The sequence below is a fragment of the Schistocerca nitens genome, chromosome 4 (assembly GCF_023898315.1).
Source record: "Schistocerca nitens isolate TAMUIC-IGC-003100 chromosome 4, iqSchNite1.1, whole genome shotgun sequence".
Taxonomy (NCBI): Eukaryota; Metazoa; Arthropoda; class Insecta; order Orthoptera; family Acrididae; genus Schistocerca; species Schistocerca nitens.
In genome coordinates, this window is record NC_064617.1 from 390,265,205 (window position 1) to 390,288,963 (window position 23,759).

Here is a 23,759-nt window from a genome sequence, read left to right on the forward strand (position 1 = left end):
TGGGGAGAAATAACAAGAGTAGTGTTGAAAATAAGATATAGATAAAGACAAAAATAAAGTAAGGAATGACTAGGTGTCAGATTTACATCAAACAAATGTTAAGAGATAAGAAGATAAAGAATTCTAGCCATAGGAGTAAAAGAGTTGAAATCAAATGGAAAGGAAGGAAGGAATATTTTGAAGAGAGTTAACAACAAGAAGCAAAAAAGCTATGTTGTTATTTGAGCTTAATGGTAAATTACTTGTTGGGGTGCCAGTAGATACTTGTAGATACTGGAAGCACGTAAGTATAGAGAGGGTGGCGAACATACAGCTGAGATGAGTGTAAATAAATGCACTTTGTCCCTGCTGTTACATTCATCTACATCTATACTCTGCAAACCACTGTGGGGTGGATGGCAGTGGGTACGTCCCATTGCACCAGTTATTAGGGTTTCTGCCTGTTCCATTCACATATAGAGTGGAGGAAGAATGATTGTTTGAATACCTGTGTGCATACAGTACTTATTCTAATCTTTTCCTCACGAGCCCTATGTGAGCGATATGTAGGTGGTTGCAGTATATTCCTTGAGTAATCATTTAAAGCTGCTTCCTGAAACTTTGTTAACAGACTTTCTTGGGATAGTTTTCATCTATCTTCAAGAGTCTTCCAGTTCAGTTCCTTCAGTATCTCTGTGACACACTCCCATGGATTAAACAAACCCGGTGACCATTGCTGTTGCCCTTCTCTGTATATGTTCAATATCCCCTGTTAGTCCTGTCTGGTATGGGTCTCATACACTTGAACAATATTCTAGGAGCCGGCTGTGGTGGCCGAGCGGTTCTAGGCACTCCAGTCCGGTAGCTGCTGCTACGGTTGCAGGTTCGAATCCTGCCTCGGGCATGGATGTTTGTAATGTCCTTAGGTTTAAGTAGTTCTAAGTCTAGGGTACTGATGACCTCAGAAGTTGAGTCCCATAGTGCTCAGAGCCAATATTCTAGGATGGCTCGCACAAGTGATTTGTAAGCAATCTTTTTTGTCAACTGATTGCACTTTCCCACTATTCTACTGATAAACTGAAGTCTACCACCTACTTTACCCATGACTGAACCTATGTGATTATTCCATTTCATATCCCTACAAAGTGCTACACCCAGGTATTTGTATGAGTTGGTTGATTCCAACAGTGACTCATTGATATTGTAGTCATAGGATACAATGTTTTTTTTTTTTTGTTTGTGAAGTGCACAATTTTACATTTCTGAACATTTAGAGCAAGTTACCGATCTCTGCACCACGTTGGAACCTTATCAAGATCTGACTGAATATTTATGTAATGATGAAAATAATCAATTACAGACAATATAATGTAAGTAAATAGATAAAAAAATCCACTCACCAAGTGATGGCAGGAGAACACACACACAAAAAGATTTAATTTTCGCAAGCTTTGGAACCAGAGGCTGCTTCTGGCAGAACAATTGAAGGGGAAGGAGGAAGGAATTCCTTCTCATCCCGTCGGGTAAGTCTCCCCTGACCTGGGGTTCTGGGTGGCTTTTCTAAACTGCACCCCTTTCCCTTAACCTCTCCAGTCCTTTTCCTTTACTCTCCTTCCTTCCCTTTCAAATCTTCTGCCAGAAGAAGGATCCACTGGTTCCGAAAGCTGTAAAAGTTAAACCTTTATTTGTGTGTGTTCTCCTGGTGCCGCATGTGAGTAGATTTTTTATCTATCCATTTGAATATTTATGGAGCTTCTTTCAGATAGTACTTCATTATAGATGACTCTTTCATCTGCAAAAGGCATGATTTTACTGTTAATACTGTCTGCAAGATCATTAATATACAACATAAACAGCGAGGGTCCCAACACACTTCCCCAGGGGCACATCCGAAGTTACTTATATACCTGACAATGAGACTCCATCCAAGATAACATGATGTGCCCTCCCTCTCAAAAAGTCCTCAATCCACTCACAAATTTCTCTTTATCTCCCCCTACGATTGTACTTTCGATAATAAGCATAGGTGAGTGAAACACTTTTAGAAATCAAGAAATACTGCATCTATGTGGTTGCCTTGATCCAACGCTTTCAATATGTCATGTGAGAAAAGTGCGAGTTGGGTTTCAGATGATTGATGTTTTTGAAATCCATGATGGTTAGTCTTGAGGAAGTCATTCTGTTCAGCGTTCATCCCAGAAAATGCTCAACAGCAAGTTTTTGGATGTTATCCATGTAAACATCATGCATGTGGCCAATCATTTTTGATGTGAACTTAGTGGTTCTCATATCAATTGAATACTGCATGCTGTGTTCGAGAGATGGAACTTGCACTCTCTCTCAGATTACTGTCAGTTTGATGTACCATCAAATGGTGAATTTGACCAAAATATTCAATAAACATTTTATGTTAAATAACTTCATATAGATGATGAAAATTGTTATATTTTTGTTATTATATTTACTGTTAAAAACTTCTTAATTCAGGCAGTGGCTAAATGTACAGTTTTACTGAACCTCTATCTGAATATTAATTGCTTTCAAGAGGATTGATTAACTTTTTTAATGATCTAAAACTTATTTGTGTGACTGACGTAACACAACTCACATATCCAGGCCTTAAGTACGTTGTGCACTGACCCTACACAAAGACAACTAGGGCAACAGCAAAAGTTAATCTCCTGTTTATAGACACATTCACAATGCAGCAAGAATGTGAACTAATGAGTGCATCAACAATGTTACTCAATGTATGCAGCAAAGTTTCTCTATAATACTCTAGACGGAAAAATTCGGGAATTATGTCGCAAAATCATTGCACTGTATGATAAATATGCTCCTCAACGCACTGTCAAGGTAAAGAGAGCTCCCGCTCCGTGGCTCACCACTGCATTACGCCAGTTAATGAATAAACGTGATGCTGCACATAGGGCCTTCAAGCGTAACCCAACTCCCGAGGCGTACGAAGCTTATAGGAAACTCCGAAATAGAACCAAGCAGAGCGTGAGGAATGCCAAAATCAGACATGCCCGCTCTGTCGTATGCGGCATATCAAAACCTGCTGCACTGTGGAAAAAGCTGCGCAGTTTCGGTATAGGGAAGCGAAGATCTGACGCTGTTTATCAAGCGTCTGCAGAAGAATTAAACGATTTCTTCTCAACAGCTGTAAACTGCCACACAGCGACAAATTACCAGCCCCAAGATATCAATCTCTCGAGAGACAAGTTTTTCCTAAAACATGTCACTACCGGCACAGTACACAAGGCAATTACGAGAATCTCTTCCGAGGCAGTAGGAAATGATGGAGTGAGCATTGGCATGATCAAGAACGTCGTAGACACTATTACTCCAGTTATCACAGACATCTTCAACCTGTCTCTTGTCAGTAGTACATATCCTACTGAGTGGAAGCAAAGTTTAATTCAACCTATACCCAAGACTGACAACCCTAAGTCGCCAGGTGACTACAGGCCGATCAGCATACTACCTGCAATATCTAAAGCCCTAGAATACATCGTCCATGAACAGCTGACGGATTACCTCAAAACTCATAACATCCATGACAAATATCAGTCAGGCTTTCGAAAGCACCATAGTACAGCAACTGCATTAATCAAAGTAACTGATGACATTAAACATGCTATGGACAGACGTGAAGCTACCATCCTAACACTGCTTGACTTTAGCAAGGCTTTTGATACAGTTGACTTTGATATATTACTAATTAAAATGAAGCAGCTGAATTTCTCAAACAGCGCAATACACTGGTTCGACAGCTACCTCAAAAACAGAAGTCAACAAGTCATTTGTGGGTCGGAAAAGTCATCATGGAAAAACGTGCGCTCTGGAGTTCCCCAAGGCTCCGTCCTTGGTCCATTACTCTTCTCACTGTACATTAATGATATTTCTTCAGTGATTCACTCCTGCAACTACCATCTATATGCCGACGACATCCAACTGTACATAAGTGCAAGCCCCAAGAACATTGCTGACGCAGTAGCGAGTATGAACGCAGATCTTTGCTCTGTTTCTCGATGGGCACAGAACCTAGGTCTGAAACTAAACCCCAAGAAATCCCAGGTCATACTTATATCTCATCCAAAGTTAATCAGTCGGTACTTTCACGAAACAGTCCCTCAAATACACCTCAATGGTACCCAACTACCATACCAAAAAACAGTAAAAGACCTTGGAATAATCTTGGATGAACACCTAAACTGGGAAGAACAAACAGTTACAGCTTGCCGGAAATCGCTCTCCTCCCTACATGCAATTCAGAAATTTAGAAAAATATTTCCAACCCATGTTAAACAAAAATTAGTCCAAACACTAGTCTTGCCTAATCTTTACTACTGTGATGTAGTTCAACACGGCACAAATAGTGAAAATTCGAGACGCCTCGAGCTAGTGATGAACGCTTGCGTTAGATACGTATGCAATATACGGTTGTATGATCATATCAGTCCTTCATACTCCCAGCTAGGTTGGATACGCCCACATAAGGCACGCGATCTCCACACGATGTGCTTACTTCATCGATTTCTTAGCCACTGGTGCCCCCAATACTTATCTTCTCACATTAAACACCTATCATCATTCCACAACCGCAATACCAGATCGGATACGTCTAGCATCTTGGCTGTACCTTTACATAACACAAAATCTTTCTCCATGTCATTCTCCATCTCAGCCATACGACTATGGAACGCGCTCCCCTGTGATCTGCGTCTTATCCGGAACCACTCAACATTCAAGAGTGAACTCAAGACTTACATATTAGGGACGGTATAGCCACCATTGTTGGGCCCCTCTCATCTCTTTCTTTCTCCTCTCCATCATAGCTTCGAATTTTACCATTCTATTTCTCTTCCGCTAACCTATCTACCTCTTCTATATCTCTTTCACCCCATTCTATCGTCTTATGTCTCTGCTTGATGAGAATAACTCACAAGAAGCAAGAATATAACGAGAAAATTCCCAACTAGCAATAGGACTGACATTCATAAAAGAAAAATATGTTTACTTTCATATACATAGTCATTATTATTATTAGTATTACTATTATTATTATTCTTGATTGTTATAATTAATTTTTGATTGTTATAATTATCATTGTACTACGTTTATAATCTCTATTTTTTTTCTTAACATTAATACTGTATAACATGTAATATGTCCTTAATGTTCTGTAGAAACTGAAATTTGTTGAATCTGAGTATGCCTGGTTAGGTGTAAGAGAGGGCCTGAAGGCCCTAATCTTGCCAGGTAAAATAAATGCATAAATAAATAAATAAATAAATAATGGTGGAGTGAGGAAGTCATTGTTGCAAGTGTCTGTATGTTAACATGTGAATTTGTCATGTAGGTTGCAATTCTGTTTGTTTGATCATGCAAGTGAGATCGTAAGAGTTGTCAATGTGGAAATGCCACATGTGTATGGACGTAATCGGGTGAATTGAAGAACTATACTCTGGATGTTTTAGAACTCTGTCAAGAAATTTTAAATGGGAAAACGAGCATTAACAAGGTTACCCGGGTGTATAAAATTTGCAAAAAGAACTGTTATGATTGTGATCCATAGTTGTTATGGTTGTTACGGTAAAATAGAGAGTGGTCAGTCAGTTTTTAGGCCTAAAGAAGAAGGGTGTGTGTTTCTTTGGAATTTCATAATACAAGTTTGTGGTCATATTGTATTTGTCTTTAAACTTGCTTAGTAAGTTACCCCAAAATTAGTATTAAAATTTATTTATCATGTCAGATCTATCATGTCAGATTTATTAAAGTTTCTGAACAATTAAAGTCACTCTTTAGTGATAAATAATTCCAGTTATCACATAACAGAGAATTGGTCAACTTCACCCCCAGGAATGGTGAAGTTAACTCAAGCAGTTTGTTTTTAAATTATACAATCTTCTTGAGCTAAAGGTAATAAAGACCAAAAATTTTATTACTACAGCTGTATACCCGTGGTTTGGAAGAAAAAGCAATATATTAATTTTATAGTTTATAGAAATATTTAAGTTTGAAGATCAGGATTGATAGACTTCACCCCCATTTGATGGAATGCTTGCCAGTTACAATGCTAGAGTATGTAGTAAAAATAGTGAAATGAATTTGATAGTTCCATATTGATTTGATATATTAGACAAGGAAGCATATTTAAGGGTAATATTCAGACTACAGCTTCAGATACTAATCTGTCATTAAAGATGAGTTTCAAATAAACTTTGTAATCATCGTCCACTGTCATGACAACAACCCACATATCTTGTGACAAGATCCAGTGATGATTACCATGTTTAACTGAAACCAGTAACAAATGAAGAATAGAGAATTTTTATACATGTAAAGCTGCTGTCTGAATATTATAACTGTTAACATTTGCAAAGCTCTCCTGTTTCTGAAAGAAAAATAGACAATTAGTGTTTGAGATATCCATATTCTTGAAATATGTCTTAAATGCTAGATGTACAGTGGCAGATACCCTTTCCACAATTTTCTGTTTAGCTCCTGTTTGGGCCTTGACTTAATTCTTTGTTTATTTTATGGTTTTTTTTTCCCCATGTTCCTTTTCCCCCCATGAACCATGGACCTTGCCGTTGGTGGGGTGGCTTGCGTGCCTCAGCGATACAGATGGCCGTGCCGTAGGTGCAACCACAACGGAGGGGTATCTGTTGAGAGGGCAGACAAACATGTGGTTCCTGAAGAGGGGCAGCAGCCTTTTCAGTAGTTGCAGGGGCAACAGTCTGGATGATTGACTGATCTGGCCTTGTAACATTAACCAAAACGGCCCTGCTGTGCTGGTACTGCGAACGTCTGAAAGCAAGGGGAAACTACAGCCGCAATTCTTCCCGAGGACATGCAGCTTTACTGTATGATTAAATAATGATGGCGTCCTCTTGGGTAAAATATTCCGGAGGTAAAATAGTCCCCCATTCGGATCTCCGGGCGGGGACTACTCAGGACGACGTCGTTACCAGGAGAAAGAAAACTGGCGTTCTATGGATCGGAGCGTGGAATGTCAGATCCCTTAATGGGGCAGGTAGGTTAGAAAATTTAAAAAGGGAAATGGATAGGTTAAAGTTAGATATAGTGGAAATTAGTGAAGTTCGGTGGCAGGAGGAACAAGACTTTTAGTCAGGTGATTACAGGGTTATAAATACAAAATCAAATAGGGGTAATGCAGGAGTAGGTTTAATAATGAATAAAAAAAATAGGAGTGCGGGTTAGCTACTACAAACAGAATAGTGAACGCATTATTGTGGCCAAGATAGACACGAAGCCCACGCCTACTACAGTAGTACAAGTTTATATGCCAACTAGCTCTGCAGATGATGAAGAAATTGATGAAATGTATGACGAGATAAAAGAAATTATTCAGGTAGTGAAGGGAGACGAAAATTTAATGGTCATGGGTGACTGGAACTCAATAGTAGGAAAAGGGAGAGAAGGAAACATAGTAGGTGAATATGGATTTGGGGGAAGGAATGAAAGAGGAAGCCGCCTTGTAGAATTTTGCACAGAGCATAACTTAATCATAGCTAACACTTGGTTCAAGAATCATAAAAGAAGGTTGTATACCTGGAAGAATCCTGGAGATACTAAAAGGTATCAGATAGATTATATAATGGTAAGACAGAGATTTAGGAACCAGCTTTTAAATTGTAAGACATTTCCAGGGGCAGATGTGGATTCTGACCACAATCTATTGGTTATGAACTGCAGATTGAAACTGAAGAAACTGCAAAAAGGTGGGAATTTAAGGAGATGGGATGTGGATGAACTGAAAGAACCAGAGGTTGTACAGAGTTTCAGGGAGAGCATAAGGGAACAATTGACAGTAATGGGGGAAAGAAATACAGTAGAAGAAGAATGGGTAGCTTTGAGGGATGAAGTAGTGAAGGCAGCAGAGGATCAAGTAGGTAAAAATACGAGGGCTAATAGAAATCCTTGGGTAACAGAAGAGATATTGAATTTAATTGATGAAAGGAGAAAATATAAAAATGCAGTAAATGAAGCGGGCAAAAAGGAATACAAGCGTCTCAAAAATGAGATCGACAGGAAGTGCAAAATGGCTAAGCAGGGATGGCTAGAGGACAAATGTAAGGATGTAGAGGCTTGTCTCACTAGGGGTAAGATAGATACTGCCTACAGGAAAATTAAAGAGACCTTTGGAGAGAAGAGAACCACTTGTATGAATATCAAGAGCTCAGATGGAAACCCAGTTCTAAGCAAAGAAGGGAAGGCAAAAGGTGGAAGGAGTATATAGAGGGTTTATACAAGGGCGATGTACTTGAGGACAATATTATGGAAATGGAAGAGGATGTAGATGAAGACGAAATGGGAGATAAGATACTGCGTGAAGAGTTTGACAGAGCACTGAAAGACCTGAGTCGAAACAAGGCCCCGGGAGTAGACAACATTGCATTAGAACTACTGATGGCCTTGGGAGAGCCAGTCATGACAAAACTCTACCATCTGGTGAGCAAGATGTATGAGACAGGCGAAATACCCTCAGACTTCAAGAAGAATATAATAATTCCAATCCCAAAGAAAGCAGGTGTTGACAGATGTGAAAATTACCGAACTATCAGTTTAATAAGTCACAGCTGCAAAATACTAACACGAATTCTTTACAGACGAATGGAAAAACTGGTAGAAGCGGACCTCGGGGAAGATCAGTTTGGATTCCGTAGAAATGTTGGAACACGTGAGGCAATACTAACTTTACAACTTATCTTAGAAGAAAGATTAAGAAAAGGCAAACCTACGTTTCTAGCATTTGTAGACTTAGAGAAAGCTTTTGACAATGTTAACTGGAATACTCTCTTTCAAATTCTGAAGTTGGCAGGGGTAAAATACAGGGAGCGAAAGACTATTTATAATTTGTACAGAAACCAGATGGCAGTTGTAAGAGTCGAGGGACATGAAAGGGAAGCAGTGGTTGGGAAAGGAGTGAGACAGGGTTGTAGCCTCTCCCCGATGTTATTCAATCTGTATATTGAGCAAGCAGTAAAGGAAACAAAAGAAAAATTCGGAGTAGGTATTAAAGTCTATGGAGAAGAAATAAAAACTTTGAGGTTCGCCGATGACATTGTAATTCTGTCAGAGACAGCAAAGGACTTGGAAGATCAGTTGAACGGAATGGACGGTGTCCTGAAAGGAGGATATAAGATGAACATAAACAAAAGCAAAACGAGGATAATGGAATGTAGTCAAATTAAATCGGGTGATGCTGAGGGAATTAGATTAGGAAATGAGACACTTAAAGTAGTAAAGGAGTTTTGCTATTTAGGGAGTAAAATAACTGATGATGGTCGAAGTAGAGTGGATATAAAATGTAGACTGGCAATGGCAAGGAAATCGTTTCTGAAGAAGAGAAATTTGTTAACATCGAGTATAGATTTAAGTGTCAGGAAGTCATTTCTGAAAGTATTTGTATGGAGTGTAGCCATGTCTGGAAGTGAAACATTGACGATAAATAGTTTGGACAAGAAGAGAGTAGAAGCTTTCGAAATATGGTGCTATAGAAGAATGCTGAAGATAAGGTGGGTAGATCACATAACTAATGAGGAGGTATTGAATAGGATTGGGGAGATGAGAAGTTTGTGGCACAACTTGACTAGAAGAAGGGACATGTTTTGAGACATCAAGGGATCACAAATTAAGCATTGGAGGGCAGCGTGGAGGGTAAAAATCGTAGAGGGAGACCAAGAGATGAATACACTAAGCAGATTCAGATGGATGTAGGTTGCAGTAGGTACTGGGAGATGAAGAAGCTTGCACAGGATAGAGTAGCATGGAGAGCTGCATCAAACCAGTCTCAGGACTGAAGACCACAACAACAACAACAACATGTTCCTTTTTCAGCCAAAAATTAAAATGCTACAAATATTCAGGAAGCTCAGAATCAGACATGGTTTTTTTGTTTTCAACTTCTTGCACCTTTAAGTCTTACTCCTTTGCTCCTAATAACTGCCAAGACAGTCTTTTTTCATCTCACGTAGTGTGATTCATCAATTTTTTATTTTCATATTTTGCATGTATTAAATTTTTGTGTGCTGTCAATGTGTTTCCAGTTGCGAAGTTTGATGGATTATGAGTGTCATTAGAGGTAATCAATTTTGGAATAAGGGCAATGACACACAAATATGTATGTGTTTTTCATTCTCTCTTTAGAGATTTTTGTGGGGTGTGGAAGAATTGCTTTCTCAAGAAAAAAGTATTAGTGCAGTTAGTATACAGTAAGAAAATACTGGTACCTAACTGCCATCAGTGCTTAAGTGATGCTTAGATAACTTAAAACAATCTCAAGTATGTTGCATAATTTTATGATACCTGACAAGATGGTTTGAAATGTACTACTTACATTACTAATTTAACAACTCTGGTTGCTTCCTAATATAGTGTTGGAACCACTGCTTTTATAATTGATGTACTGTATTATAATACTTAACACAGATTCAACACAAATCTTAACAAATGCATTTATTATGAATAGCTCTATTGCTTGTTTCCATCAGTGTATTTTAGATTGTTTCTTTTTCAGGCAAGACAAATGAAGCGTTACATGAATCAACTAACTTATGCTAAAGCACAATGTGAGAAACGTTTAGTGAGCCTTGGCTGGACAGATTATGCTGTTGAAGAGGCAGTTGAAGCTGCAACTGTTGAAGCAAGAAAGGTAGATCTCAGAACTGTGTAGTTACTTTGTGTGACAGTCACACTTGAGAGTAATAATGTGGTTTGGTGTGATCACTTGGAATATGTTCTTTGCATAATTAATGGGAGCATCACATGCTGAAAAGATTGCTGACATAAAGTGGATGGCAGATAATTGTAAAGTATTCTTAGACATGTTTGACAGTCATGGTTTGAGGAATTGATATCAGGCTGAGGCTTTGGAAAAATGTCATAATACCTTTTACTGATTTTCCAGGTGAGAACAAGTAGCTTCACTAGACAATGCTCTCTCAGCGTTCATCGTGTTGATTCATAAGTATCTGTAACGAAGCCACAACATGCCAGTACTTACCTCAGCTCAGTACAGCCGATAGATACACAAAACAGAACAGAAAATTTACATATCCTAGCTTTCAGAACTTTGTTCCTTCGTCAGGGAGGAGAGACGTAAATTTTCTGTTCTGTTTTGTGTATCTGTCGGCTGTACTGAGCTGAGGGAAGTACTGGCCAGCCCCTCTATCTCTTTGTTAGTATTTGTTTCACATCTTTATATGAGATTTTCCATTAATCATTTTGAAGCCACAACATGTAATTTTCAAAAGGCACAATGCCCAATGCTGTTAGAGATTCCCAAGGAACACAGAACTCCTAATTTTCTGAACAGTATGATTCTTCCAGAATGAATATTACACTCTGCAGAAAAGTGTGCACTGTTTTGAGACTTCCTAGCAGATTAAAACGGGATCAGGAAATTTCGAAACAGTGCACACTTCTCCGAAGAGTGGGAGATTCATTCTGGGAACAACCACTGAGCTGTGGCAAAGTCACTTCTCTTTGATGTCCTTTCTTCCAGGAGTGCTAGTCCTGCAATATGTGTAGGAGAGCCTCTGGTAAATTTGGAAAGGAGGATAGAGGTACCTGCAAAAATAAAGCTGTGAGCATGGGCCTTCAGTTGTGCCTGAAGAGCTTACTACTAAGATCATTGCCTCCAAAAACCAGGGTTCTAGTTTTGACACCCTGTCTGGCACACAGTTCCTATCGGCCAGGAAATTTCAGTAGGTTCCTTATTCAGAGAGGACAGGGAAATTAGTTTAACTCCTCTCTCCTTCAAGAAGATCATATATGGCCAACCTTTTTGTCTCTCTGCAATTTTAACAATTTCTTACATTCAGTTTCAATTTTTGCAGAACACACAATGTTTACCTTCGTTTCATGCTTTTATGTTATGCTTCATTGATCTAGTAATGTGGTTTCCAGTCCTCTAATTTATGTTGGTAACTTTTCAGTTAAATTACTAGCAGATTACACACTTTGATGTCATTTGATGAACCAAGTGTAAATTGAATCAAGTGCAGACACCTTTCCATGAATGATATTAGCACTGGCATCACTTTTGGGTGCAATCCAGAATCTTTGCATGGTTTATAATGAAGTGTACCAATCTCAGTTTTCCACACTTTGAAGACATCAGTGTTACGTTCTTGATCAAGACTGCAGTAGCATGAATGTATAGTTGTTTGTCAATTATCACTTACTGCAGAACTAGCTATTTCAAGCAATCTGTAGCTTTTGTAGTTTGAAAACTTTTACTGTAAATACCCTGAAGTGCCAAAGGAACTAGTATAGACATGCGTATTCAAATACAGAGAAATGTAAATAGGATAAGGCCCTGCGATCAGCAGTGCCTATATAAGACAACAAGTATCTGGTGCATTTGTTAGATTGGTTACTGCTGCTACAATGGCAAACTTTAAGTGAGGTTGAATGTGGTATTATAGTTGGAAATCGAGCAATGGGACACAGCATATCCAAGGTAGCAATGAACTGAGGATTTTCCCATATGAACATTTCACAAGTGTACCACGAATATCAGGAATTTGGAAAAATATCAAATCTCTGACATCGTTGTAGCTGGAAAAAGAGCCTGCAAGAATGGGACCAATGATGACTGAAGATAATCGTTTAGTGTAATAGAAGTGCAACCCTTCCGCAAATTGCTGCAGATTTCAATGCTGGGCCATCAACAAGTGTCAGCATGTGAACCAATCAACGAAACATCAATAAGGGCTTTCGGAGCTGAAGGCCCACCCATGTATCCTTGATGACTGCTTGACACAAAGCTTTAGGCCTCGCCTGGGCCCGTCAACACCAATATTGGACTGTTGATAACTGGAAACATGTTGCCTGATGAGACGAGTCTCATTTCAAATTGTATTGCGCGGATGGATGTGTACAGGTATGAAGACAACCTCATGTGTCCATGGACCCTGCACATCAGCAGGGGACTATTCAGGCTGGTGGAGGCTCTGTAGTGGTGTTGGGCATGTGCAGTTGGAGTGATGTGGGACCCCTGATACATTTAGATTCGATTGTGACAGGTGACACGTACATAAGCATACTGTCTGATCACCTGCATCCATTAATGTCGATTGTGCATTCTGACAGACTTTGGAAATTTGAGCAGGACAGTGCAACACCTCACACATCCAGAATTGCCACAGAGTGGCTCTCCTGAATTTAAACAATTCTGCTGACCACCAACACTCCCCAGACATGAACATTATTGAGCATCTCTAGGATGCCTTGCAACATGCTGTTCAGAAGAGATCTCCAGGCCCTCATACTCTTACGGATTTATGGACAGCCCTGCAGGATTCATGGTGTCTATTCCCTCCAGCACTACTTCAGACATTAGTCGAGTCCATGTCACATGTTGCGGCACTTCTACGTGCTTGCAGGTGCCCTGCATGATTTTGGGTAGATGTACCAGTTTCTTTGGCTCTTCAGTATATTTCTGCTGAATGTACATGGCCTTAAAATACCTTGGACATTTAAAATATTGTAGTATTGTATGAAATCAGTCCAATTTCCTTGTGAGGAGATGTCATATTATTGATCATATGTTGGCACGTTTTTAAATGGTTTGTAGTAAGGCCCTTGTACTCAAGACATACTGTGAAATGCTGCAGAGCATGCATTTAGTGCCTGAAGAAAGGTTGTACATTTTTCGTGCAGATGCAGGAACAGAAACTGTAATTATAGAATTAGAACTGAAATTTGTTTATGCAAGTGTAGGTTATGGCACTCTGTCGATGCACACACTAATTTAATAAACACTATTTTATCCAGTTGAACCTACTGAACAGTTATATTTTATTAGAATATGTATTATTAGAAATCATGGCTTGAAATTTCTTTCTTACTATTGGGTAAGCAAGTTAGAAATTACATGTTTGTTGTATAATTTTTCTGTAGGCAGTTCTTACGTCATTACTATGATATTTTATTATCAAATTTTTATAAATTTCAGTTTCTGGTCTATGAAATTTGTGTTTTTATTACTGGAGGCCCCCATTTGTTAATCTCAATTTATCTTAGTTTTCATTTTCTTAGAAAACCATCCTTTTTTGCTCTGTTTACATTAGGCATTCCTTCACTTCTTTTTCTTTCTTCCATGTTGGATTTGGTAATATATAGTCAGTGTGCTATTTGCACTTATCAGTTGTACCTTTTACAGACGTTGTCTTTACATGAAGTACTTGGCACTGTGGTGGGTAGAGAACATCTGATGCAGTACCTGGAACAAGTAGGTAGCAAGGCACTGCTTAGTTATTGGAATGCTGTTGAAGAACTACGGCAGGCAAAACGGAGTGACCTTCACCAGCTTGGTACTGAAATATTCTACACCTATATAAACACGCCATCACCAGAAATTCGAGTTGACAAGGTAGGATAGTAAATAGGCTACTTACAACACTGTTAAAAAAGCAGAATGAAGTTGCGCCCCCCCCCCCCCCCCAATCTCTCTCTCTCTCTCTCTCTCTCTCTCTCTCTCTCTCTCTCTCTCTCTCTGTGTGTGTGTGTGTGTGTGTGTGTGTGTGTGTGTGTGTGCACGCGCGCATTAAAGTTGAATGACTGATTGTAATGGTTCTTAGACTTTGCACATTAGCAGATTTTGCCCTGATACTGACAATTTTTCATGTTCATTTTGTGGTGCTGGATACACACAGCAATGGAGTAAACTCTTCGGTATTTGAGTACAGAATGCAGAGCTTTTTATTGCTGCAGTTTCTTTTGATTGATTTTGTTATCCTTAATTTTTGTATTATCTGGTCCGTTTTCATTCCATAAAAATTAAAGTGGTCATTTTAATATAAACTATAAATGAAAATCATCTCTAAAATGAAATGGACATAAAACAGAATTTTTATATATCTGGTAGCAGCAGATGTACGCATGAACAAAAACTGAAAAAAATGGTACCACTTAGGTCAAAACTTTTGTGTCCTATAGAAGGTAAGTGTAGCTTGCAGGAAATGAGTATGTTCAGACATGAATTGTGTATGCCTCCTAGGACTACAGATAAAGAGGGGGCATGCCATGACAAGACAAGAAAATTGACCTTGTCGATTTTAATGTTGTATTTTGGTTCTTTCTCATCCTTAACCTGTGTTGCCTGTGCCCAGTTTCTTCTAAACCTTATGCACAAAGTTCTGGTTGAGAATAACAAATTATTTAGGAATAAAGGAGACGACTCCCCGAAAGGCAGAAGCGCTGCATTGTTGACAGATACACAAACAAGAGGTACAGTGCTTTGCTTTGCTACCTTTCGGAATGAAATTCCTTTTTCAAGCTTGTAGGAGAAACGTGTGCCTACGCTTGTCTCCTACAAGCTTGAGAAAGGAATTTCATTCCGAAAGATGGGAAAGCGAAGCTCTAGATCTATTGTTTATGTACCTGTCAATGACGCAGTGCTTATGCCTTTTGGTGAGTTGTCTCCTTTATTCCTAAATATTTTTTCTAAAACTTTGTTCTTTTGCTGAAGAAGTAACATATGATTGTTTTCTGAACTTTTGCTCATTCAAGTAGCTCTGTCAGTTTACTTACAGCCATTAGGTAATTTTTAGTTTATGTAACTTCTCATGATCTTTTGTATATCATCTGCAGTATTAACAATGAAAATAATTAATTATTGACAATACAGTGTAATTGGATAGATAAAAAAAATCTACTCACCATATGGTGGTAGGAGAACACACACACACTTATGCAAGGTTTTGGAGCAAGTAGCTCCTTCTTCCAGCTGAAGAGCTGAAGGGGAAGAAAGAGGAATGAAGGAAAGGGACCAGAGAGGATTTAGGAAAAGGGGTACAATTTGAAAAGTCATCCAGAACCCCACATCAGGGGAGACTTACCTGATGGAATAAACATATGGAAAGGAGCAGTAAATATTCCAGAAATGTTGTTAGGAGACAACTTTGATTGTTATGTTAAAGTTCCTGTTACCATTTTTTAAATTAAGTAATGTTGCAAATGGTGGACTTTTCAGTTTAGATTTGTGTATGAAAAGATCATATGGGGGGAGATCTAATAACATAACATATACATAAACGTCCATTAACTGCAGCTACGAATTTCAGACATTATGTTTCAAAGTAGAAATATATAATGGTACACAATAGAATATATTGTAGATTTACTTTTTCCATACTTCATACTGAATGTACAATTGGAAAATCTATTGTTTCATTCATAGAAATAAACAAAATTCTTTATTGCCACATACATGTTCCAGTATAATTAATGTGACCACCTGTCAAAAGCCTAAGTAACAAACTTTTTCAACACAGACATGCAGGAAAAGTGTCACTGAGGTTATGGAAGGTGCCGACAGGGATGTGGAACCATGCCGACTCCAGTGCCAGGGGCAGCTGGACTGGGTGTCTTGGTTGAGGAATCACAGCATGAACAGCCTGAATGATGTGATCTCACAGATTCTTTATTGTGTTTAAATCTGAGGTGTCTGTTAGCTAGGGGACTATAGTAAACTCATCCTGGTGTTCCTTAAACCACACTGTACTCTGTGAGCTGTGTGACACCTTGCATTGTCCTCCTGGTAGATGTAGTGCTGTGGAAAAACAAACTGCATGTAGGGGTGGATCTGCTTCCCAAGGCTAGATGCATACTTGTATTTACCCATTGCGGCTTCCCGAATAATGAGATCACCCAGGGAATGCCATGGAAACATTTCCCAGCCCTTAATGTTCCGTCCTCTGGCCTGGACCCTTCCAACAATTGTTGCAGTGCCGTTCCCACCCAAGGCCCTCTGTCAGATGGAACATGAAACGTGATTCGTCTGAAAGGCCACTTCTTGCCACCCAGTACTGGAATGCAACTTACAGCCTTCATCGCTGATGAACAGCAGTCAGCATGGGTGCATAAACCGGGCACCTGCTGCAGAGACAGATACACAGCAGCATTTGCTGTACAGTCATTGAGGAGACACTGTTGGTAGCCCCTTAGTTCATTTGGGTGGTCAATTGCTCAACAGTTGCATGCCTATTTGCCCATATGCACCTCTGCACCCATCGTTCACCACTGTCATCTGTGGCCTGTGATGCACTACTGTTGCCTCGGTGCTGGGTTTGTATAGCACTAATTTGCCATGCACACTATACTTTAACCACAGTAGCGTGTGAACAGTTCACAAACCAACCATTTTGGAGGAGCTTCTACCCTTGACCCGAAAGCCAATGATAATGCCCTTTTCGATATCAGACAAATCGGTCTATTTCTGCATCCCTCTGCCATGCTTTATATACCCTCCACTGCCAGTGCTGCCATTTGCTGTCTGTGAATGGTTATCGCACGTTGGCATCAAACATAGGTGGCGGTCTTATTAGTACAACTGGACCTTCTAGTTGAAGGTTGTTATGTTTAAAGAACTGTTAATGTTGGGCTTCAGATCTCTGGAAAAATGATGTTACTTGCACTTATTCAAGAAGTATGTTTACTTCAGTGCTGTGTAGAGCTCTCTAACATCTACTAATGGCAACAAAGTCACCATACTTGAGAGAAAACCTTTACTAATATCAGTCAAATGTCATTACCATTGAATCATCGGATGGTTCACACACTGTCCTGGGAAATGTGTACTCCTTGTCAAGTTACATAATACTATTTGAGGTGTCACATATTCTGCTTATAGTGACTGATGTTCATTTTGTATTCTGTTCTTGTATTCATTATTTCTCAAATACTTTCAGCCAATCTTGAAGAGAATGGAGGCATTTCTCTTAGGGGATACAGGGCCAGAAGTATTTTATGAGGTACAGGCTCAGATATTGGCCAACTTGGAAGAAAAAATATTCCCCTCATTTATTGTGAGTGATGTATATCCAAAAATGTTACTTGCTATGGAGAACCATGATGAAACAGACGAAGCAGTTGATGGTAAGTGCTTTCCTTATTGATTCCTTATTCAATGCAACTACTCTCACGCAATATTGCTATTCCGTGTGTGTGTGTGTGTGTGTGTGTGTGTGTTTGGGTGCCATTTTACATTAGGGTGCCATAGAGCAATGAAAAATAATTCTTGAAACAGCGATTGATTGCATTTGTACATGACTTTGTGCTTCGTTTCTTGAAGCCCCCCCCCCCCCCCCTCTCCTCCACAACCCATGGTCAGAGACTAACGAAGTGTCATTCAAAATGAGTACAGCTTCTGACTGTTACTTTATTGAAGTTAATTTTGTTTTCGTTAATCAGTGCAGATAAAGGTGAAAATAGTTTATTCAGCGAAACCTAGGTGGTCAGATTTTATTTCAGGAATGTGCTAAAAGACAGTGCCGAATTAATCTTGAGAGGCAGTATAATACTCTACTAGTCTAAACATTAAGATACGTTTCAAGCACACACTATTACAAAATCTCTTGCTCCTTCTTTGCAATGCATCCCTGTTTCAGGAATATCTACCCCTTAGTGCTCCACCTGATACTGTTGATAAATAAATTTGTATCGAAGACTGTTGTGGAGATAATGGAGTGTTTGGTTTAGGACATCTCATTAACCCCAGAACTCTTAAGACTGGGTCTGAGTAAACAAGCTTATTTGGTTGAGCTCTAAGGTGCTTTAGTAGGTGTTGCCCTTTTGGAGATTGTACACCTTTCCTTTTCTGCCTTGAAAACTGTTACATCCAACTAGTTTTGTGGCGATTAATAGTGAAAACAGAAGTCTTGAGGACAGTTCGTGGTTTTTACATGCTTGGAGCAGGTCAGCTGGAAGAAAAAATCTAAAGATAACTGCGGATCCATTCCTGAACCTTTGATTAATTATACTGGAGTTACACACTCAGGTCACAAGAGTACATGGTTGTGGACATAATGGGCAAATTGTAAATTGTTTTCTGATCCATTGAACAAGCTCAGGAATCTTCAGTACACCAATCGTTTGCCAAAAGGAAATGAGAGTGGTGTCAGAACCTAAACAATGAGAGTTACTACCAATGTGAGCCAAGACCTGCAATTAACTGTGCGTTGTGTCCTTAGTACCTACTTGCAGGGTTACCACATCAGTTCTGGTGAGATACCTTTGGTGAACCCTGTGTTTCCTGCGGAAACTGTTATTTACCAATAGGAGCTCCATAACCAGTTTAACATTGGAACTCCCAATAAATAGTGATTCCTTCTGCTCTTTTGCTTGCCTGGATTATAGAAAAGTATCAGTATCAACAGTGGTGTTCTTATAAGGAACAGTAGTTCTTATAAATAACAGATAGCATCATACATTCATTTTTAAGATGGTCGGAGATAACTAAGTGAGCATGCTTATAAACTTGATGCTGAATGTCATCAACTTGCAAAAGCACTCACACCCATACCTAAGTGGTTACCACCCTTGTTTACCTTTCACCCTAAAGTTCATGGCATTGAAACTTGTGCTTAATAATCACAGCAACTCATTATCCAACTTCATGAGCCATTTCCTCTATGATGCTACAATACCCTGGTTTATGATATTCTTAATCTGTGATTTCACATAGACTTCACAGTGTGTGACACTTTCCCTCTGTCACATACAGGCATCTTCCATAGCCCTTTCTTCAGTGTTATTGTATACAGGACTGCATGGCCATGGATTTTTATATTTTTCTTTATTCCCTTTTTACTAGTTTTGTAACTGAATTTCTTAACACATACCTCTTTCTCTTTCCAGTCCTATTAGCAGCATGACATATGTTTCTAAAAGGAGAATGGTACGAGATGGTGGCTCAGTGCTTAGCACACTATACTCACAAATGGGAGAGTGCTGGTTCAAATCCCCATCTGCCCATCCTGATTTAGGTTTTCCTCAATTTCCCTTAATTGCTCCACGCGAATGTCAGAATTGTTCCTTTGAAAAGGAGACAGTTGATTTCTTTCGCCATCCATTCATAATCTGAGCTTGTCTCTGTGTCTTATGCATGTGCTGTTGTAGAACGTTAAACTCTAATCTTCCTTCCTTCTAGAAGGAGAGTTATTTTTGTGAAGAGTCCATAGTGCTAGCTTAAGTTATGTATGTTGGTATATATGATTACAAACCCCAGAATCTCAGCAGCACAACGAAACTCTAGGCCTAGTGATGTGGTGCAATGGTCAATGCCAGTTTGCAATGAGAAGGAGAGTAGTTCAAATTCTTGGTGGTATATTTTCAGGTTTTATACCAAGTTAGCAATTTGTTTGTAAGCATTATTTTGATGACTGAGTTAATTGTCTCCTTCTCTAAGATGTGGTCTTTTAAGTGCTCACTGCCTATACTATAACCGTACTGCAAGCTATTGTTATTGTTTTACCCCTGTTTACAGCAAAGTTTGAATTCCAGTATTTGTTAAGCTTTCTATTCACATTTGGTTTCCTACAGCCAATCTACAGCCAATCTTATCTCTCTCTGTTTTCTGCCTCCGGTACACGAGGTGACCGATAAAAAGTTTAATGATTTGACTGATAGAACCTAAGCCTTGTCTAAATTGAAACATCTATATCTAGTTTTAATGTTTCCTGATACCCATACTTGGCTGTCTCCTAAGCGATTCTCTCTCACCTGCAACTATCAGTTAGGTTTATTTTATGTGCTATCGTACAGTACCTAAATGCATTTGTTGACTGTATGATCATCAGAATCTGTGATGGCAAATGTTGCCACGCTGGACTCTTGCATATGTATATAAATCACGTTTACAACCTTTTACTTCAGAGCTCAGAGGTCATACATATAATTAAATTTCTATGACTAGCATCGTGAGTATGGCAGCACGTCACAAGATTAAAATCACTGAAACACATAATCATACTCATTGGCAACGGGTTATACACAATGCTGGTGACTACTTTGAAGGTCAGTAAAACTTTTAAACACGCATCTATTTTGTATGAGCTGTAAATAAATAGTTGCCACTATTAAAGTTCCAATCCTCGTATAATTTAATTCTTACTTTCGAGAAGGTGGGATAGTCTCCCTCATAACTGTCACACTTGCTAATTCCATCTTCTGTCATAGACAGCAGCTTCTCGAAACGGGCCATGTCCATCCTCATGAAGTTCCGAAATCCTTGTGGATCTTCGGGTCTCAGTTCTTTCATGTTGTTGTTGTTGTTGTTGTGGTCTTCAGTCCAGAGACTGGTTTGATGCAGCTCTCCATGCTACTCTATCCTGTGCAAGCTGCTTGTCTCCCTCTATGAATTTTACCCTCCACACTGCCCTCCAATACTAAATTGGTGATTCCTTGATGCCTCAGAATATGCCCTACCAACCGATCCCTTCTTCTAGTCAAGATCCACCACAAATTTCTCTTCTCTCCAATTCTATTCAATACCTCCACATTAGTTATGTGATCTACCCATCTAATCTTCAGCATTCTTCTGTAGCACCACATTTCGAAAGCTTCTATTCTCTTCTTGTCTAAACTATTTATCGTCCACGTTTCACTTCCATACATGGCTACACTCCATACAAATACTTTCAGAAACGACTTCCTGACACTTAAACCTATACTCGATGTTAACAAATTTCTCTTCTTCAGCAACACTTTCCTTGCCATTGCCAGTCTACATTTTATATCTTCTCTACTTCGACCATCATCAGTTATTTTGCTCCCCAAATAGCAAAACTCCTTTTCTATTTCAAGTGTCTCATTTCCTAATCTAATTCCCTCAGAATGACTAGACTTAATTCGGCTACATTCCATTATCCTCATTTTGCTTTTGTTGATGTTCATCTTATATCCTCCTTTCAAGACACTGTTCATTCAACTGCTCTTCCAAGTCCTTTGCTGTCTCTGACAGAACTACAATGTCATCGGCGAACCTCAAAGTTTTTATTTCTTCCGCATGGATTTTAATACCTACTCTGAATTTTTCTTTTGTTTCCTTTACTGCTTGCTGAATATACAGACTGAATAACATCTGGGAGAGGCTACAACCCTGTCGCACTCCCTTCCCAACCACTGCTTCCCTTTCATACCTGTCGACTCTTATAACTGCCATCTGGTTTCTATACAAATTATAAATAGCCTTTCGCTCCCTGTATTTTACCCTTGGCACCTTCTGAATTTGAAAGAGAGTATTCCGGTCATCATTGTCAAAAGCTTTCTCTAAGTCTACAAATGCTAGAAATGTAGGTTTGCCTTTCCTTAATCTATTTTCTAAGATAAGTCGTAGGGTCGGTATTGCCTCACATGTTCCAACATTTCTACAGAATCCAAACTGATCTTCCCCGAGGTCCGCTTCTACCAGTTTTTCCGTTCATCTGTAAAGAGTTCGTGTTAGTATTTTACAGCCGTGGCTTATTAAACTGATAGTTCGGTAATTTTCACATCTGTCAACACCTGCTTTCTTTGGGATTGGAATTATTATATTCTTCTTGAAGTCTGAGGGTATTTCGCCTGTCTCATACATCTTGTTCACCAGATGGTAGAGTTTTGCTAGGCCTGGCTCTCTCAAGGCTGTCAGTAGTTCTAATGGAATGTTCTCTACTCCCGGGGCCTTGTTTTGACTTCGGTCTTTCAGAGCTCTGTCAAACTATTCACGCAGTATCATATCTCCTATTTCATCTTCATCTACATTCTCTTCCATTTCTATAATGTCCTCGAGAACATCGCCCTTGTATAGACGCTCTATATACTCCTTCCACCTTTCTGCTTTCCCTTCTTTGCTTAGAACTGGGTTTCCATCTGAGCTCTTGATATTCATGCAAGCAGTTCTCTTTTCTCCAAAGGTCTCTTTAATTTTCCTGTAGGCAGTATCTATCCTAACCCTAGTGATATGCGCCTCTACATCCTTGTATTTGTCCTCCAGCTATCCCTGCTTGGCCATTTTGCACTTCCTGTCGATCTCATTTTTGAGATGTTTGTATTCCTTTTTGCCCGCTTCATTTACTGCATTTTTATATTTTCTCCTTTCATCAATTAAATTCAATATCTCTTCTGTTACCCAAGGATTTCTATTAGTCCTCGTCTTTTTACATACTTGATCCTCTGCTACCTTCATTATTTCATCTCTCAAAGCTACCCATTCTTCTTCTACTGTATTTCTTTCCCCCATTCTTGTCAGTCGTTCCCTAATGCTCTCCCTGAAACTCTCTACAACCTCTGGTTCTTTCAGTTTATCCAGGTCCCATCTCCTCAAATTTCTACTTTTTTGCAGTTTCTTCAGTTTCAATCTACAGTTCACAACCAATAAATTGTGGTCGGAGTCCACATCTGCCCCTGGAAATGTCTTACAATTTAAAACCTGGTTCCTGAATCTCAGTCCTACCATTATATAATCTATCTGAGACCTTCCAGTATCGCCAGGATTCTTCCATGTATACAACCTTCTTTTATGATTCTTGAACCAAGTGTTAACTATGATTAAGTTATGCTCTGTGCAAAATTCTACCAGGCGGCTTCCTCTTTCATTCCTTCCTCCCATTCCATATTCACCTACAAGTTTCCTTCTCTTCCTTTTCCTACTATTGAGTTCCAGTCACTCAGGACTATTAAATTTTCATCTCCCTTCACTATCTGAATAATTTCTTTTATCTCATCATACATTTCATCAATCTCTTCGTCATCTGCTGAGCTAGTTGGCATATAAACTTGTACTACTGTGATAGGCATGGGCTTCGTATCTATCATGGCCACACTAATGCATTCACTATGCTGTTTATAGTAGCTTACCCGCATTCCTATTTTCCTATTCATTATTAAACCTACTCCTGCATTACCCCTATTTGATTTTGTATTTATAACCCTGTATTCAGCTGACCAGAAGTCTTGTTGCTCCTGCCACCGAACTTCACTAA

The 23,759-nt window shown here is 39.2% G+C and overlaps 1 protein-coding gene across 1 annotated transcript in view; it reads left to right on the plus strand.

Moving 5' to 3' along the window:
* LOC126252442 (sorting nexin-25) overlaps window positions 1–23,759 on the plus strand; it is a 187,901-nt gene that overhangs the window by 35,520 nt on the left and 128,622 nt on the right. Inside the window, exons 8-10 of the mRNA XM_049953335.1 lie at window positions 10,529–10,663; window positions 14,180–14,389; window positions 17,709–17,895. Coding sequence (XP_049809292.1) covers window positions 10,529–10,663; window positions 14,180–14,389; window positions 17,709–17,895 — 532 coding nt within the window. The remainder of the gene's footprint in view (window positions 1–10,528; window positions 10,664–14,179; window positions 14,390–17,708; window positions 17,896–23,759) is intronic.